Below are 20,483 nucleotides of genomic sequence, written 5' to 3'. Positions count from 1 at the left end.
CTGCTGTGCCTTGCTGCTTGCTGCACTGATTATGACCTGGGCAGTAGGGGCCAGGGATGACCCTTCAACCACAAGGAGCTAAGATAGACGGGAAACAAATAGGTGATGGGTGTATGTTTTGGCTGGCTACCTCCTTTACAAAGGGGAAGAAGCCTATTGGTATACAGATAGATATCTGTTCAAAAATTGGCAAATTATTTTTTATGAGCTGAACTCGTACTTTAAATGTACTGTTCACATACTACTCAATCATTTGTCTTGGTCTCTTCTGAATGGAAACTTATGGTCATGTGTCAACCTGCCGACTGGATACTGTTGTGTTTTAAAAGTTCAAGAAAACTGCCAATATTGGATAACTTTTATTAACAACACTAACCTAAAAATAATACAATAAAGAAATTACATCTTGAATCACAAATTCCAGTAAACATGTTCATCTAAATTTCTGCTGCTCCTTTATATGAAACAACACAACAACTATATATTATTTCCCACAAAACAAGGTAGGCATTAGAGAGAGAAATACTAAGGATTCTTATTTATGTGACACTCATTCTTTCACGCCTTCCTTCTTTAAATTATGAAAAATAAAATAGAGTAAATACATGCACTAATAAAGATACATACATATACCAATGGCTATTTCCCCCTTACAAGGCATAAATCCACTCCCACCCAGTTCATTCCCACAGACTCCACTCCCATTCACCACCCTTCCCTCCCTCTTCTCTTGGCTCCTCCTGGATGATGGGTAACCCCTTTATCTCATATATTGTCCTGGGTCAGAAGCAATGTAGCAAGACACACCTACAGCAAGACTGCTTCATTTTATCTGTGACTCCCCCTCTCCATCCCCTTATGCAGAAAAAGAGAAGATGGAGACGAAATCCCTTTGGGCTGCATCAAAATATCATTCACACATACTCCCTCGCCCACTCCCACCACCCCATCCATGTGTAAATTGAACAGCCAAGGTGACATAACACATCCCTGCCAAAGTCCCACCTTTCTCACATATATGCTTTACCAGAAAAATCTGATCCATGCCTTTACCTGTCCTAAACCCACACTGTTCCTCACCAATTACTCCCTGTTCCTCTCCTAATCCTCTCAATCAAAACCCTCCTAAAAGCCTTCCCAACTACACTAAAAAAACTGATCCCCCTGAAACTACTATTCTTTTTCAAATCACTCTGTCATACATGTACATTTTTCCTTGTTTAACGTCCTGACCACTCATCCCATCCAACCAGCTTTTAGTTGGTCTACTCCTTATTTTCATTTCCAGTGCTTAAGGCTCATGATTGCTTCAATTATATCTGTTCTGATAACAAAATCAAAACGCCTCAGGTTGGTCTGTTCTACCCTGCTCCCAATCCAATATATACCCCTGTCATTTCATGTATTCTAGCCTTTTCCTAGTATATCCCATAACAAAATATTGCTAATCTGAATTTTAGCCCCTACGCCACCATAATATCAGGGGGAATAGATCTTTAGGTATGTATGTATATATGTATTATACCGAGGAGTACTTGGATATGCATTAAATATCTTGGCAACAATAAGAATATCACTAGTAAGGAAGGGGTTAGAAGAAACTTGTCATCTCATGGTCCCATAGTCTAAAGAAGGCACTTTCTTGACCTAAGTATAATTTCATTAATGCCATCTTCCCCTTTATAAAGAGGAAAGGGTTTTGTGGTGCATGTACGATTATTAAATTGTCAATAAAAAAAGTTTCACTACAATTACTGTACAGTTATATGACATTCACTTACAACCAGTAGCAGTTTAACCACTTTGGTACGATGATGCCTACATAGGTGTCATGAGGCACGAGTGGGTACACAAGGATGTCTGTGTCACCATCTTGATTATACATATTTTTTTTGTAGTTGTACATGAGTTACCTCTGGATTTTGTGAACTGGTTTGATCACTTTTTGTGTTTATTATTACTCAGAGTAAAAGAGAACAAGTAATACAGCAGTGACTTTATATACTATAAAGCGAGTAGTGTGATGCATCGTTCATATGGCTGTGCGCAAGAATTTGACTCATACTGAAGTGGTTAAGGTGGTATGAAATAGAGGACTGTAAACATATACAACTCAATGTCAACATGCACAACATTCCCCATGCTGTGTTCTCTAGATAGACTGTAGCTCTCTGGAATGTTGTGTGTTAAATTTGTGTTGTGTCTGTGTGTTAAATTTGTGTTTTCCTAGTCTTTCTTCATTCTTTCTATATACCCAAACCACCCAAGCACTCATGGTTAAGTGGAATACTAGTGGGATTCTCACTGGCTGTGCAGTTTAGCATTACTATAGTCCAAGTAACCTAACTTGAGCTCTTAGGCATGGCCAAAGGACCCCACTGTTTACACATCTAGTGATGATTTGTACATGGCAATCTGTCTCACTGTTAGTCTGTTAACTATTTATGGTATATATATATTTATATTTAATACAACTGCATGGTGTTATGAATGGCTTGGAATTTGAGAAAGACAATGACTGCAAACTTTCCATTTGACTTGGCAACATCTGTCATGCAACACTGCCACCCAGGGGTGGTTGACCACAAGTGTCCTTGACATAAGCAGTACATCATTGTCTTTCCCTCAAATCCCAAGCCATTCATAACACTATGCAATCATATGATGAATATGTATACATTCCATGAATAGATAATGTACAGACTAACAGTAAGACAGATTGACATGTGCAGGTCATTGCAAAAGAGGTTATATATATATTTTTTTTTTCTCAAGAAAAGGCAAATAGAATAACTTTACTGCCACTCACACAAGCACTCGCATGGACACCAGAAACCACTAATGAAAATAAGCCAAAATATATGGGTGGGAGTGGATTTATGCCTTAGACTTTGGCTACCTCCCTTGTTACTTGTTCCACCCATTAGCTGACTTCTACTAGTAATTTAGTTTTTTCTTTGCTTCTCCATGCTAGAGATATCTTCAGAAGACTTGAAAATCTTCATCAAAAACTCATGAAAGCCCAATTTGCTGTTGCATATAATTCACTGTGATTTAAGGAAAATATCTTGCTGTGCTACTTAAACATATATATATATATAGAGAGAGGTAGTGAGCCCCTATTATTATATTGCGGAGTGATCTGGCACCAGTGCAGCCTCCTGGGGGCATGCCCAAAGGCTCAAATTAACACATCTTCACTATACCTGGATGTGGAGTAAGGGTATATTACATTTAATTCCCAACTTTAAAAAAGTCCTCCATGGGGAAGCACCATCCAAGCCTTCTCTGAGAGAGTGATTTTGTGACATTAAACCAAATAATATAGTACATACATACATACACCAAAGGCTTTTTCCCCCTGTACAAGGGAGGTAGCCAAAAAACATGCATAAAAAACACTCCCACCCATTCCATCCCCAACATAATCCACTCCCTCCCTCTTATCCTTGCACCTCCCAGATGATGGGTCATCCCTGCATCTTGTCCACTGCCCTGGGTCAGAAGCAGTGTCGCAAGACACAACACATCCATAGTAAGGCCACTTCATTAAATCAGTGACCCCCCCCCCCCCTCTCTATCCCCTCATGCAGAAAAGGAGAAGAAAAGGAGAAGTCCCTTCGGGCTGTGTCAATTTATCTCTCACACATACTCCCTCACCCACAACCCTTATGCATCACAGCATCATATATACACAACCATTCTCTATTCACCCCTATCTTCTGTCATCTCCTGTCCTTCCTCAATAGATATTCCCCTCTTTCTTAATGCCCCTTTTACCCCATCCATCCATCTCATCCTAGGTCGACCCCTCATGTTCACTCCTTCCACACCTCTTTTATTAGTCTTTCTTCACACATTCTTTCCATGTGTCCAAAACCATCCCAATACTTTTTCATCAACCCTATCTCCCAACTCCCTTTCCACCCTCCTTCTCTTCCTCACCTTCTCATTTCTCACCCTATCCAGCCTAGTAACCCCTATCATACTTCTCACGCACCTCATCTCATACACATTCAAACTCCTCCTTTCTTATGTTTCATGTTTCTGCTCTGTTCAGTGCTGTTGGCACAATCACTCCTTCATACTATCTCTTCTTACCATCCATTCCCAAATGTCTATTTCTCATTACAGTTTTTAATCCTCCAAGGCATTTACTCGCTTCTCTCAATCTACATTCTACCACCTCCACCCTTCCCTTTCCTGCCACATTCGCACCCAACTATCTAAAACTATCCATTTCCTCCAGTCTCTCTCCCTTAATACTTACTTCCAGTCTGCTGCCACTTTCTCACCTTTTACATTTCATCACCTTACTTTTACCCACATTTATCTTCAGCTTCCTTCTTTCGCACACCTTCCCAAACTGTCACTAACTTCCTCAATCCCTCTTCTGATCCTGCTAAAAGTACAGTGTCATCAACAAATAACAACTCGCTTATCTCCCACTTTTCTCCATTTTTTTTTAACCATTTCCAATCTCTGACCCAGTACCCTTGCATTTAACTCTCGTACCACACCATCCATGTATAAATTGAACAGCCAGGGTGACATAACACATCCCTGATGAAGTCCCACCTTTACCTCAAACTACTTACTCCCTCCATTTTTAATCCTAACACAAGCTCTACTACTGTCATAAAAACTCTTGACAGCTCTTAAAAGCTTTCCTCTTATCCCATATATCTGCAATACTTTCTACAGTGCCTTCCTGTCTACCCTGTCATATACCTTTTCCAGATCCATAAAAGCCCAAAAAACATCCTTATCTTTTCCTATAGCTTTCTCAGATATCTGTTTTACCACAAAAATCTGATCTACACAGCCCCTACCTATCCTAAACCCACACTGTTCCTCACCAATTACTCCCTCTGTTCCTCTCCTAATCCTCTCAATCAAGACCCTCCCATAAGCCTTCCCTACTACACTTAACAAGCTGATCCCTCTGAAACTACTACACTCACACTTGTCCCCTTTTCCCTTGTAGTGGAGCTATACAGGCACTCCTCTGGCACTCTACCCTCTCTTGAACAAACATTAAATAACCTCACCAGCCAGTCCACCATCAATGTACCTCCTTTTTTCAGACATTTTGCATGACATCTATCCAACCCAGGTGCTTTATCTGCTGTCCTCATCTTAACAACTCCCTTCACTTCATCTTTCCTTATTTCTCCCTCATCACAGTCATTTTCTTAGCCCTTCTCACTGCAATTATCTTTCCCTCCCTATCCTCCTTCATGTTTAGTAACTCCCTAAAATACTCTGCCCATCTTCCTTTTACTGCCTTCTCTTCCATTATCATCTCTCCATCTGCACCTTTTACCTTTTCTTCTCTACTTCATTCGTCTCCTCTTACCCTCTTTATTTCTTTCCAAAACATCTTTTTATTACTTTCAAAATCTTGTCATACTCTTACCCCATTTCACATTTGCTCTCTTCTTTGCCTCCTTTATCTTATGCTGTACTTCTCTTTTCTTTCTTTGTACCTTTCATATGATTCCCTTGTCCTACTTTGTAACCAATCTGTGGTGCTCACTTCTTCTCTTTTACAGCCTTCTTTGCTTCCTCATCCCATCACTCACTGATTTATCCCACATAAATGACTGAAATTCTTTAAGCAACCCATTAACTGCTGATTTACATTCCTCCTCCACTCCTAGTTCCACTCTATCCTTCACTCCCTCCCACTCCTCTCCCAGCTTCTTCTAGTACTCCTCCTTTATAGTGAAATACTGATTAATATCACATAAAGTATAGCACAAATATGGGTCACAACAAGTATAGCTCCTGTCCCATAAAATACAACTAGGTAAATACATAAATGACTGAAATTCTTTAAGCAACCTGTTAACTGCTGATTTATACTGTGCTATCAGCTGTGAAAGTGTCACTGTTAGTGTTTCCAAAACAGAAATAGGTAGTAATACAACTATCTAAAAAATTTTATGCCACATATTTGTCAACAATCTCAGTCATAAACCATTTTTCATTAAACCGTTGATGATCATCATCATAGGCAATAAAATGCAGTTTCCCTTCCCCTTCCATCTTTTGGAGACCAAGACGATCCTGTAAAGGATAACAGAATTTAATGGTTTGATTCAGTGGAAACATGGATTTGTCTTCAAGCTATTATTTAATGTAGAGAGAGAAAAAAAAAAAAATAGGTCAACCACAACCCAGCACAACTAAGGAGTATAGGAAAAAGAAATATACATACATACATATACCAAGGCTTTTTCCCCCTTTCAAGGGAGGTAGCCAAAAAGAAAAAGGCATAAAATCATTTCCACCCAATCCATCCCTAAATACACTCCACTCCCCTCCACCCTCCCTCATATCTTAGCACCTCCTAGATGACGGATCATCCCTGCACCTTGTCCACTGCCCTGGGTCAGAGGCAGTGTTGCAAGTCACAGCACATCCACAGCAAGGCCGCTTCATTAGATTGGCAACCCCCCTCTCCGTCCCCCCATGCACGGGGAGAAAAAGAAACATGGAGTTACATTTATCTGCTTTATAGGAGTATGTTACTCTCGGTTTTCCATCTAGTTTGATTCTTTAGATTCAAAAAGAAATCAGCTTTAATCCTCTCAAAGATTTTTTTTTTTTAATATATTGTATAGAATACACACAAATATTTTTTCTTTATTTATATATTATCTTATATATTTATCTTTAGTTAAGTTCATAAGTTTTGGATATAAAGAAACAAAATAATAGTTCTGTTAGTTTGTTGCAACCTACCACACTACAGTGGACAGCCTTCTCCCTGGTAAGAAACCAGAGGGGAATTTGGGGCTTTCTAGACAGTCCATGTCCTATGAAACTGAGGATTTTCCTACATGCAGATGTGGTACTGTGAGTCCTCCTTATCCTGTAAATTCACAGTTACAGTATTTGGTAATTACTACCCTCAATTCTATTTACTAGTGATGTACCGAAGCTTCGGTATCGGTAAATATCGGTTTATTTTCAAGCTATCGGTATCGGTATATATCAGTATCGGTAAAATGGAAGGTATTGGTATATCGGTATCGGTATTGAAAAATAAATACTGATACCGATACCTTGAGAGAAAATTTAAGTTAAATTACTTTCATTCATGAAACAAATAAATAATTATATAAATATATAAAGTAAAGGGTGTCTTTCACGCCATGTGGTTGTGGAATCATTTGCGTCTTATGTAAGAAGAGAAGAGAGCTAGCTGATGGCTATTATCCTATTACCCTTTTCGATCTCATTCTTAATATTTATTTATTGTAATTATTTATTTATATTTAATATTTGAACTTGCATTTTTCAGATAGTCAATATTGTGATAAATTTATTAAATTACAATTAGAATTGCCAGAATTAGCAAGTCAAAGCAAAGTGTTATATGGAATCTAGTGACAGTATGCAAAGATGATTCTTCAAAAGTATCCTGTAATTTCTGTAATACAATATTAAGCAGAGGAGGAATAAACAGGCAAACCCAAACAACAACAAATATTAGAAAGCATCTTCAACATAAACATCCTGATGAGTTTGGAAATGCCGAATTGGAGCAGAAAAAAACAGCTGAATCAAACCCAACACTTGCCTCATTCTTAAATGTTCCACCTACCAAAAAGCTAAAAATTTCAACTTCAACTTCTAGTCAAAGTCAAACAGGCTGTTCAAGTGCAAAATAGGTATCTCAACAGCCAACTCTTGAAGCTACTCTCCAGTACAAAAAGATTTGGGACATCAACAGTGCTCCAGCAAAAGAGGTACACAAATATATTGCTGAAATGATCACAATAGATTGTCAACCTATATCTATTGTAGAAGATCTGGGATTTGCTAGGCTCCTTAATCACTTAAAACCAAACTATAAGATCCCAAGCAGGAAATACATCTCTAACACAACTATCCCAGAGCTTTATGAAAAAGTGCACAATAAAGTACAAGGCATTGTGAGCAATGCGCAAAATATCGGTATCGGTATCGGTAACCCATTAAATTCCTGTATCGGTATCGGTAAAATGCTAAAAAAATATCGGTATCGGTATCGGTAAAAATTTTGGTTCTGGCACATCACTACTATTTACGGTAAGAAAAATTCACAGATATGGTATCCACTAGATATTTTGAAGAGGAAAGAGCAGGGAGAAGATATGTCTGCCATATCCTATTATTACATGTTATAATGAGTTCGGTATACAGTAATTTCAATTTGCGATAAGGTTTTCAGGAACACTTATGTACTGTATAACGAGAACTTACTGTACTGCCATATCCTGAGATGATTATTAATTAGTTCATGCTGTATATTTCTTTCCTACTATGAACAATACATTCTTGAATGATCTCAGGCAGTGCTTTTCAGGATGGGGATTGTATATGCCTTTTCTCACATTGTTGGAATGCCATTGTGTGACCAGAATAGGTTGGAGATAATTGTCAGAATTTATATTGATACTTGGCCCAGATGTTTCACGTCTTCTGCAAGAGAGTTTTTCAGTTACTTATTCATTTATCTATTCTTATTTTATCTATTTATATATTTCTTTTTTGCTAGAGAAGGGTGAATTAGTTTCAGTGCCTAGCTTTATTTTCCAAATATTTTTTATTCCCCAGTTCTCTGGTGTCATGGGTTTTAGAACAGTGGTTGTATTTAGTATGGTGCTGTTGATTTGGTGAATTTTTTCCCCCTTATGTTGCTCCAACTACTCCATGTGTGGACAGTGGATTATTTTTCAGTTTTTATTTTTTTTATTTTGCTATTTATTTTGAGAGAGAGAGAGAGAGAGAGAGAGAGAGAGAGAGAGAGAGAGAGAGAGAGAGAGAGAGAGAGAGAGAGAGAGAGAGAGAGAGAGAGGGGGGGGGAGGGAGAGAGAGAGGGGGGGAAGGGAGAGAGAGGGGAGAAAGGGAGAGAGGGAAGAAAGGGAGAGAGAGGGGAGAAAAGGAGAGAGGTGAGAAAGGGAGACTGAGAGGGGAGAAAGAGAGAGAGAGAAACAAGGTAGCACAGGGACCACACCATTGCCCACTTTCCCAGAAAGTTTAATGTCCATGGATCTATCTATTTTGCTGTCATGTTGCCTCAGTAGAAACATATGCTGCAATAAGATGAAGCCTAAGGTGTACTTCAACCTCACCAGCATCATACATTTATCAAGTGGATAACTCCAATAACAGCAGTATGTAGTCAGCTGGCTATACTAATTGCTAATCCCAAGACCCTTAGAGATGTTTCATTGCTGTGGCCCATCCACTGATGGGTGCAACAATCACACTGATCTCACCACTGCTCTGTCTCTTCCCCTCAGAGAATCACCATAGCTCAGCTAATGAACAGAGTAGTTCACCATTTTTGGAAAGGGAAAGAATACTCTCGAAGTCTAGATGCCCACATGGAAAGCTTGGTGAATGTGAAGGGTAGGTGGTAAACCTAACCCCACCAGAAGTTTCATGTCTAGATGCCAAAGACACAAATGTATAGATTTACCCTCCCATGCTTTCACCCACCATGAAGGGAAGCTAAGCATTGGGTTTATATCTCTAAGTCCCAAGGATTGTGGGAGAGTATATGCATCTACTACCTTGGCACTATGGGTTGGCAGCCAGGGACCATGTTGCATTGGCCCATTCAGTAGCTATTTGGCTTAGGGTATGCCTGACTTGAAGAATATCTATATCTTTATTTACCTTAGTCTCAATAAGATGTCATATCAGGTTATTCTGTTTCAAACATTATTGATCTCTAACCTAGCTGATGAGTCATCTATATGCCACTTTCAGATTTATCATATTCCCTGTATCATTAGATATAAAGGGTAAGAAGCACCTCATGATGAATTAGGTATATTTTTCTTATAAAAACATCTTAAGATTTAATAGTTTACTGTACTTGAGTTTCAGCATAATCATTTTATTGACCGCCCATTAGTAGTATTATGGTAATTAACACACCCTAATTTAGTACAGAAATAATATAGCATATCTAAACATAGTGTAATTACGCCTTTGTATTCTCATTTCATTTCTGCACCTGCTTCTTGAATAATTTTATTAGTAGGTGGTGATTTATAGTCTTTCAGCAACCCTGTTGCTATTTAATGTATTCTCTTATTTGTATCTCAAAATGAACAGTGTATGCCTGTCTTTTCTGCTTTGATGCTATTCTCTTCACTCATGGAGGGGGTACTGTTTGCTGAATGACTGTAGAGATGATGGCTAACACTATGCTCTGATGATGATAGTTGGTTTGTGCCTGCAGATGGCATCAGTAAGGCACTGTTACCATAAACAAGCATGGTGCATCACAGTGGGCCTTTTGAACTCAATAGTCTATTATCATGAGAGCACAAAAGACAGTAATAAGGTTGGTATTTCTTAATGTGCATGCAAGACTTGGCCTGGAGTTGGATTTTGTGAAATACCATATTGTATGCCAACATGAATGAAAGGCCCATGGTACCAGTCGGAAATAACTACTGGTTATCACCATGACCTCTTAACCTCTTCCATAGGGTGACGCCTACGTAGGTGTCATGAGGAGTAAGTGGGTATACGAGGATGCCGACGTTGGCGTCTTGATTATATTTATTGTAGTTGTACCTGTGTGGTCCCCATACTCTGTAAACTGGCTTCATCATATTTTCAATGGTTATCAAAATTCACGGGTGAAAGAAAATGAGCGATAGAGCAGTGACTTTATTTTTTATAATGCGAGTATTATGACGCACCATCGTACGTCTGGCAGCTAATGCTGCCAGACGTGTGATGTGGCCCATATTGAAGGGGTTAAAGCCCTCCCATCTTTAATCAGATCTCTTCAATCAATCCCTTTTGTGACATGAACACTGTAATCATGTCACCTCTTTCTCTTCAATCTTTCAAAGGTGGCAGACCCAGTGCCTTTTGTCGTTCCTCATTTGTTTTATCTGGCAGGCTGGGGACCAGTTTGGTTGCTGTCCTTTGTATTCTCTCAATCCTACTTATATTCTTCACTCTGTGTGGGGTCCATACTATTGACACATATTCCAGTCATGGACAAATCAGGGTTTCAATGAGTTTTTTCATCATCTTTACATCCATATAATGGCATGCCACTTTAATCTTCTGCAGTAGTCCATGTCTCTCCCACAATCCTGCTGATACATCTGTCAGGTGATAAATTGTCTTTTATCAAGACTCCCAATTATTTCTCTTCTTTTGCTTGTAATGTGTTCACTTCTTAAGGAATAGTTTAAGAATGGCCTTTTGCTGCTATTGCCCATTTCCAGTATCTTGCTTTTTTGGTAAAGAACTTCATTTCCCATTCTTGGCTCCATGCAAAAATAGTATCTAGATCTTTTTGCAATATTCTACCATCCTCCTCATTTTTCACTCCTCTCATGATTTTTGCATCATCTGCAAACATGTTGGCATAGCTTGTTCCTTCCATCATGTCATTAACATAGACAAGAAACATTATTGGTGCAAGCACTGAACCTTGTTTAACTACGCTCATTACTGCTCTCCAGCTTGTCATTTTGTCCTTTACTACTGTCCTCATGTATCTTTACTTCAAAAACTTTTTCCATTCTAACAGTTTGCCTCTGTCCTCTAACATGCTCCAATTTCCACAAAGTTGACTGTGAGGTACTTTATCAAATGCCTTCTCTAGATCCAAGTACAAGCAGTCCACCCACCTCTCTCTCTCTCTCTTGCAGCACATCAATCACTCTCCAGTAAAAGTTGAAAAAGTTTGACACGCATGACCTTCCAGATCTGAAACCAAACTGTCAGAATGTTAATCTTTTCAAGATATTTGGTCCATTGATCTTTCACAATCCTTTCACATAATTTAACTATTGTGCTGATTAGTGATACTGGCCTATAATTTAGTGGCGTTTCCTTATTTACACCTTTGTGAATTGGCACCATGTTTGCCCTTTTCCAATCATGTGACACAATGCCTTCTTTCAATGAACATGTAAAAAGACTGGATCTTGTCCGCTAGTTGTTCATTACATTAAGTGTCCAATTTGAGATCCCGTCAGTCCCGAGGCTTTTGTCACATCCAATGATCCCATGAGATTGAACACTTCCCTCACTTCTACATTTACATGTGTGCCAAGATGCAGGGTGAATTTTGAGGGCATTTTTTCAGGAAAAATGCATCTTACAATGAGATATACATTTTCTTCTGCTTTTCTTTTTTGATACCACTTCCCCAGTATTTTATCCATCTGTGACCAGTTTGTGTAGTTAATGAATGGAATAAACTTCCTGCAAAGGCAGTGCCATTTTATTCAGTTCGAAGCTTTAAGAATAATTTAGATAAACACCTAAGCAAGATGCTGTAATGACTATCATTTATTTTTTATTATTTGTTTATTAGTTTTATCATTTGTCTGTTTATTATTATTTGCTTTTCATTTGTTATTATATGTCAATTTATTATTTACTATTTACCTGTTAATTATTTAACTATACGTATGCATTTATTTATGTATTTTATTCATTATTTACATTATCATAGTTTTCATTTATTCATTTATTTATTTATCATTATTATGATTTTTTTTTTTGCATCTGACCTAGATGCCAAAAGGTCTCCTGTCGGCATGCTCCGCCTTTGTAATCCTTTGATGGATTGACTCAGTTTAGTATCAGAAAACTCTCCCCTATCAGGAGGCTAGGACATTGCCTCTGACTTTGTAGCATGGAATGTAATCAACCATGCCCTTGGTTCAACTGCCACCAGCCAGTTGAACCAGGGGCATGGTTCATTAAATTCCACACTACAAAGTCCTCTGTAAGGAGCATTGTTAAATAGACTAAACCACCGTATGATAACCAGGTTTTAGGAAACACTCCTTCAAGGTAGAACAATTCATCATGACACCACTGTATTCAAACTAATTTATCAATAATGACAGTCAAAATAAAAATTATATGAAAATTCAAAAGAAGGAAATACAAACTTCTTTATTCAATACATAATAACACTGGAATTTTATATTCTACACCAAATATTTGTCAACAATCTCACTCAAGAACCAAGCATCACTAAATCGAAGATGGCCATTATCATAGTCAAGAAAATGTAGTTTTCCAGCTTCCTCCATTGTCTTCAGACCAAGACGATCCTGTAAGACAAATTAGTGGTTCAAGCTGAACTCAATGGAAACCTGTTTAAACCTAAGCTGTTGTTTATTCTGTTCAGCTACAACCTGAAGTCCAGTGAGCTGTATGTTTGTGTGCATACATTACTTAACTGCAGTAAGCAATGATACAAAGGAACTGTATGGATAAAAGAGGGGGAAAAGCATCCCAAACTCAAGATAAACATAGTGACACAGGAGCCAACAATGAGCATCTGCAATGCTATTTTTGTGTGATGGATGTTACACAATCATCTCCCCATTAAATGTCTTCAAAGCTCACCAACACCTTCACTTCCACTTGGGAGGTGCAGTACCAAGGAGCTGACACTTTATGTGAAGATTGGGTCAAGATCTTTCATCAACTATTTTTTCCTACAATACTTTCACATAGAAAGAATGAAAATCAGTGACTGTTTCCCTGATATAGAAACAGAATCCACTTTAACACAACACAAACTATATATATATATATATTCTTTTTCTGGAGAGATCATTGAAAGGTCCAAGTGAATGCCACCAGCCACTGCAGGAAAACAGGTTTTTCATCAAAGGAATCCCAGGCAACAGTGAACTAATATACTGGAATATACAATACTTGCATAACACAAGCACAACCAAATAAATGCAACAAACTAAACTGACAGCATACTACTCAAATATCTACAACAACCTACCGCTTGCACCATCCAATACATCAATACAAAAACATACACATATTCAAATCATATAACAAACACTGCAAGACTGTCCACCAAACTCCCACCAGTCATTATCCAGAGGGAGAAATCCCTACCATGACAAGCAAGAACCACACTAACAGGACGGTGTTCAGGCCCCAGCTTAAAAACAATACCAACACAGAATGAACCTGGCCACAAACAAACTTCCCCAGATGCAATCACCTCACAGAAGACACCAAGACTTAGACAAACAACACAATATAAATTCCTTAAGTGACTTGCGGGCCAATTCAATGACTATTTCCAGTTACTTGGGAGGTGTGGATCTCTTGCAAGAGATACCTGGGGCAACAGACTGATCTACTTTTCAACCAAATAAATCACTTTTGTCCTTTACTTTTGCCCATTCCCAATACTTTACACTTCTTGGCATCGGAGGAAAAAAAAAAAAAAAAAAAAAAAAAAAAAAAAAAAATCAATATGGCTCTAGTAATACATATACCAAGGCTTTTTCCCCTTGCTAGGGAGGTAGCCAAGAAGAAAAAGACATAAAAACCATTCCCACCCATTCAATCCCTAAATACACTCCACTCCCCTCCACCTTCCCTCTTATCTTGACACCTCCTGGATGACGGGTCATCCCTGCACCCTGTCCACTGCCCTGGGTCAGAGGCAGTGTTGCAAGACACAGCACATCCACAGCGAGGCCACTTCATTAAATCGGCGAACCCCCTCTGCATCCCCCCATGCAGAAAAGGAGAAGACAGGGAGAAATCCCTTCAGGCTGCGTCAAATTTTTCTCACACATACTACCTCACCTCCCATCCCCCCAACCCATTCCACCTCATGCATCACAACATCATCCATATACAACCATTCTCCATTCACCCCTTTCTTCTGTCCTCTCCCGTCCTTCCTCAACAGACATTCCCCTCTTCCCCAAAGCCACATTCACCCCATCCATCTATCTCATCCTAGGATGCCCCCTCATGTTCACTCCCTCCACATCTGCCTTCCATACCTTTTTTACTAGTCTTTCTTCACTCATTCTTTCCATGTGTCCAAACCATCCGAATACTCTTTCATCAACCATATCTCCCAACTCCCTTACCACCCCTGTTCTCCTCCTCACCTCATTTCTCACTCTATCCAGCCTAGTAACCCCCCATCATACTTCTCAGACACCTCATCTCAAACACATTCAAACTCCTTCTCTCTTCCATGTTTCTGCCCCATACAGTGCTGTTGGCACAATCACTACCTTCACACAATCTCCTCTTAGCCTCCATTCCCAAATGTCTATTCCTCATTACACTTTTTAATCCTCCAAGGCATTTACTCGCTTCTCTCAATCTACATTCTACCTCCACCTCCACTCCACCCTTTCCTGCCACATATGGACCCAAGTATCTAAAACTATCCACTTCCTCCAGTCACTCTCCCTTAATACTCACTTCCAGTCTGCTGCCACTTTCACCCATTGTACATCTCATGACCTTACTCTTACCCAGATTTATCTTCAGCTTTCTTCTTTCGCACACTCTCCCAAACTCTGTCACTAACTTCCTCAATCCCTCCTCTGATCCTGCTACAAGCGCAGTGTCATCTGCAAACAACAGCTGGCTCATCTCCCACTTTTCTCCATTTTCTTTAAACACCTCCAATCCCTGTCCCACCACCCTTGCATTTACCTCTTGCACCACCCCATCCATGTATAAGTTGAACAGCCAGGGCGACATAACACATTCCTGACGAAGTCCCACCTTTACCTCAAACCACTCACTCTCTCCATTTCTAATCCTGATACATGCTCTACTACTCTCGTAAAAACTCTTGACTACTCCTAGAAGCTTTCATCCTTTCCCATATATCTGCAAAACCTCCCACAGTGCCCTCCAGTCTACCCTGTCTGAAGCCTTTTCCAGATCCATAAAAGCCCAAAAACATACTTACCTTTTCGTATAGCTTTCTCACATATCTGTCTTACCACAAAAATCTGATCAACACAACCCCTACCTGTCCTAAATCCACACTGTTCCTCACCAATTACTCCCTCTGTTCCTCTCCTAATCCTCTCAATCAAGATCCTCCCATAAGCCTTCCCAGCTACACTTAACAAGCTAATCCCTCTGAAACTACTACACTCACACTTGTCCCCTTTTCCCTTGTAAACCACTATACAGGCATTCCTCCAGTCCTCCGGCACTACCCTCTCTCCAGCAAACATTAAACCTCACCAGCCAGCCCACCATCACTGTACCTCCTTTTTTTAAGACATTCTGCATGGCATCCATCCAGACCAGGTGCCCTACCTGCCCCCACCATCCCAACAACTGTCCCCATCCCATCCCTCCCCACTCATCACAGTCACCCTCCCAGCACTTCCCACTGCAACCATCTTTCCCTCCCCATCCTCCTTCACATTTAGCAACTCCCTAAAACACTCCGCCCATCCTCCCCCCACTGCCCTCCCTTCCACTATCCTCCCTCCCCCCACACCTCCCACCCCCTCTTTTCCACCTGATTTGCCTCCCCTTCCTCCCCCAATCTCCCTCCAAAACATCTTTTTATTACCTTCAAAATTCTCTGCTCTAGTAATAGGTTCTGTTTAAGAGTTTTTGTAGCAATCTGCAATCTTTTTCATCTTCTATTCACCTCATGATCTTTGCACTGCCTACAAACAGATTAGCATAGCTTGTCTTTCTAGTCATTATGCAGTAACTTTTTGGATCAGGGCAAGGTGGACTTGAAGGACATCCAAATTATTATTTAGCTTACTCTCAAAAACACATTATATTTGGTTTTCCCTTTTTCAAGTAATCTTTGATCTTTAACCTCTCTGATATCATATCATATATTGGTATATAGCACTTTCAAATAAAATAATCTATTAGTATATACAGTGGCAGCTCATAGCTTGATTTAAGTTTTCTGTAAAGAACAGAAAAAAAAAAAAAAAAAAAAAAATCCACCAACACATCAAAATGTAGTTTTAAAAGGAAAATCATTGAATCTTCCTTGATTAAACAATTCCCTAATTTTAACATATCAAAAGGACAATGGTCACCTAATTATATACCCACCTTGGCAGTTAACAAATTATTTCCTTCTATTGTAAAAGCAGATGACTTGCCACAAAGCCCGTGCAGCAACATAGATGCCACCTGATATGTAATGTCCATGTTCACTCATTCCACCTCTCTCCTCTGTATATAAGATATGTGTTTTCTTTTGTCTTTGTATTCCGCTGAAGTGGATCACAGCAAGTGATAGAAATATATGAAAATTGTTATTTCCTTTTTTTTCTTAAATCCAATCAACAGTGGGTTTTTAGTGTATTTATTAATGTGTTACAACATTACTTGGCAGTGATATATATATATATATATATATATATATTATATATATATATATATATATATATATATATACTTATATTCATATATCATGATATATAGTTATATACTTATATAACTAAATATATACAGTACAGTTTTAGGTACCTACTACCTACATACAAATACCAAAGGCTTTTTTCCCCCATTACATGGGAGGTAGCCAAAAAGAAAAAGGCATAGAAACTACTCCCATCCATTCCATCCCCTACATACTCCACTCCCCTCCACCCTCCCCTTTATCTTGGCACCTCCTGGATGACAGGTTATCCCTGCATCCTGTCCAATGCCTTGGGTCAGAAGCAGTGTTGCAAGACACACCACAGCCACAGCAAGGCCACTTCATTAATTCAGTGACCCCCCCCCTTTCCATCCCCTCATGCAGAAAAGAAAAGAAGATGGGGAGAAATCTCTTCGGACTGCATCAAATTATTTCTCATACATATTTCCTCACCCCCCATCCCCCACCCACTCCCCCTCATGCATCACATCATCATCCATACACAACCCTTCTCCATTCACCCGTCTTCTGTCCTCTCCCGTCCTTCCTCAATAGACATTCCTCTCTTTCGTAATGCTCCTTTTACCCCATCCATCCATCTCATCCTAGGTCAACCCCTCATATTCACTCCTTCCACACCTCTTTTACTAATCTTTCTTCACTCATTCTTTCCATGTGTCCAAACCATCCTAATACTTTCATCAACCCTATCTTCCAACTCCCTTTCCACCCCTGTTCTCCTCCTCACCTCCTAATTTCTCACTCTATCTAGCCTAGTAATCCCTATCGTACTTCTCAGACATTATATCTCAAACACATTCAAACTCCTCCTCTCTTCCTCTCTTATGTTCTATGTTTCTGTCCCATACAGTGCTGTCGGCACAATCACTCCTTCATATAACCTCCTCTTAGCATCCATTCCCAAATGTCTATTTCTCATTACACTTTTTAATCCACCAACGCATTTACTCGCTTCTCTCAATCTACATTTTACCTCCACCCCCACTCCTCCCTTTCCTGCCACATTCGCACCCAAGTATCTAAAACTATCCACTTCCTCCAGTCTCTCTCCCTCAATGTTTTTATGTTGTTGACAGGACCCTGTGGTATGCCCAGCCCCTTGTTCTGCTGGGGAGTGATGAGGAAAGTGGCAGGGGGTTCTATGGTAGATTCAGCCACATGTTTCAGGATGACAAGACCACCATGAACTCTGCCCTACAACCCCATTATACCCTAGCATTTGTGTGCCACTTCCTCCCTGACAAGGCAGCATACATCAAATACAAGCTCATATGGGAGATGAAGGCCATCATGGGTATGGTGGAGTAGGTGCAGTCACCAACAAGGAGTAGGACAAGTTTATGGCATCCTGGCAGCCACCCCTCAGATCAGGGGTGAGGAGGAGGTGGAGGAAGTCATCCAGAGGGAGCTGGAGGGGTGGCAGAGAGAGATGACCAGTGTCCTGCCCTTACAAATTCCCCTAGCATCTACAGAGATGTCTGGCTGGACCTCTTCTGGAGGTACAACACCCCCCTGCCCAGCTCTGCGGCCAAGGAGAGGCTGTTCAGCTTGGCAAGGGACATCCTGAAGCCTAAAAGATCCAGCGTGAGCAACCTGAACTTTGAGAGCTTGGTGTTCCTCAGGGGCAACTTCAACCTCCTAGGATTCACGGAATGGCCCAAGGAGGAGGAGAAGGTGAAGGAGGGGGAGGAGGCCCTCTATGCTTAGTGATTTTATGTCTGTCTGGAGTCAAGTGGTATTTGAAGATTTTATATTAGTTTTATATTCTATGGTAAATAAATAGTGTATTGTAAGCTATTTTTGATTGTTTGACCTATAGCTGAACTGTTTTATTAGTTTTAAATTGATTTATATATATTTATTTGATTTTGGGTGGTAATGCACTAGTAAATTTTTTTAACACTGATAATGCACTTTTAATTTTGGTAACAGTAATGCAGTAACACGGACCACTCTAAGGAAACTGAAATCAGTAATGTATCCCAGATTTTTCAGTAACGCATTGACGGTAATGCACTACCTGTCCGGCAGTAACACGCCCAGATCTGTTAATTAATCTCTCTGTAACCAGTCTATGATAACTAGGTTTTAGAAACTACCACTGAAAAACACTCCTTAAAGGTTGAAAAATTAATCATATGACATAAGTATATTCAAACTGATTTATCTATAATGATCAACAAGTTGAAACATAGATGAAACTTAAAAAAAAGTAAACAAATAAAAAGAAAATAGAAATATGAACTGTTGTTTATTCAGCACATAATATGATTGGAATGTTACATTCTAAGACAAATATTTGTCAACAATCTCAGACAGTAACCAATCATCAGTTAATTGAAGATGGTCATCATCACGTTCGATAAAATGTAGTTTTCCAGCCTTGTCCATTTTCTTTAGACCAAGACGATCCTGAAAGATAAATCAGTAGTTCAAACTGCACTTACTGGAAACTTGAGTTTACCTACAGGCTGCTATTTCATTCTGCAGAGCTGTAACATGTTACCCACTAACCTGTATGTTTGTATGCATACATTACTTAATTGCAGGGAACACTGCTACTAGGGGATGTTAAAAAAAAGACGAAATATATGGTATAAAAATATTCATATAAAAAAGGCTTATTTTCCCCACAAGGGTGGCCAACCAAGCCCCACACTTCATTCATGCCATAACTATCTAACACTCATTTGTTTTCCCTTTTCTCTTGGCCCTTGTGAATGAAGAGCAATCTCTGTACCTCACCCACTGCCCAGGTCAGAGCCAATGCAGCAGGGCAGAGCACCTCCGTGGGAGGGCCCAACAGCCAAAGTTGGTTTACTTCCACAGCTTCATTACATGGTAACCCTCCTCACCTCGGTCCACTAAAAAAATTACAGAGAAGACAAGAAGAAATCCCGTCAGGCTGTGTCAATTTATCCCTCATTCAAAACCATTTTCCACCAACATATATCTCCTGGCCTCTCCCTTACCTGCTTGACACAACACACTTGTACCTATGGGCCCCTTCACATCACATTCATTCCCTCAAGCTCACTCTATCTAGTGCCCATCACTGGTCCCATCAAACCACAGCACAAGATTCAATAATAAATACCAAAAGATTCATCTCAGTCCTATACAGCTAAAACAGGACCAAATATGAAAGAATAATAATAATAAAAAAAAAAGGATACATACATACATATACTAAATGCCCTTTCCCCCTCACATGGGAGGTAGACAAAAAACAAAGGCATAGAAACCACTCACACCCATT

The 20,483-nt window shown here is 39.6% G+C and overlaps 1 protein-coding gene across 7 annotated transcripts in view; it reads right to left on the bottom strand.

Annotated features, from left to right (window-relative positions):
• Nucleotides 1-346: 346 nt before the first annotated feature.
• Nucleotides 347-20,483, bottom strand: part of Ppt1 (Palmitoyl-protein thioesterase 1) — a 54,560-nt gene continuing 34,423 nt past the window's right edge. For 2 of the 7 annotated variants that reach the window (XM_076199738.1, XM_076199735.1), the window contains exon 7: nt 1,717-6,072. In XM_076199738.1, coding sequence (XP_076055853.1) covers nt 5,947-6,072 — 126 coding nt within the window. In that variant the 3' untranslated portion in view covers nt 1,717-5,946. Of the gene's footprint in view, nt 1,054-1,716; nt 6,073-12,573; nt 13,110-19,458; nt 19,637-20,483 lie in introns of those variants that run through there. The other 5 variants (XM_076199737.1, XM_076199734.1, XR_012967213.1 and 2 more) reach the window with 4 other exon arrangements.

This window comes from Oratosquilla oratoria, chromosome 16 (assembly GCF_046742065.1).
Source record: "Oratosquilla oratoria isolate Oo_2021 chromosome 16, ASM4674206v1, whole genome shotgun sequence".
Taxonomy (NCBI): Eukaryota; Metazoa; Arthropoda; class Malacostraca; order Stomatopoda; family Squillidae; genus Oratosquilla; species Oratosquilla oratoria.
The sequence above is the reverse complement of the archived record's forward strand: the minus strand, read 5'-3'. Positions and strand labels throughout refer to the sequence as shown.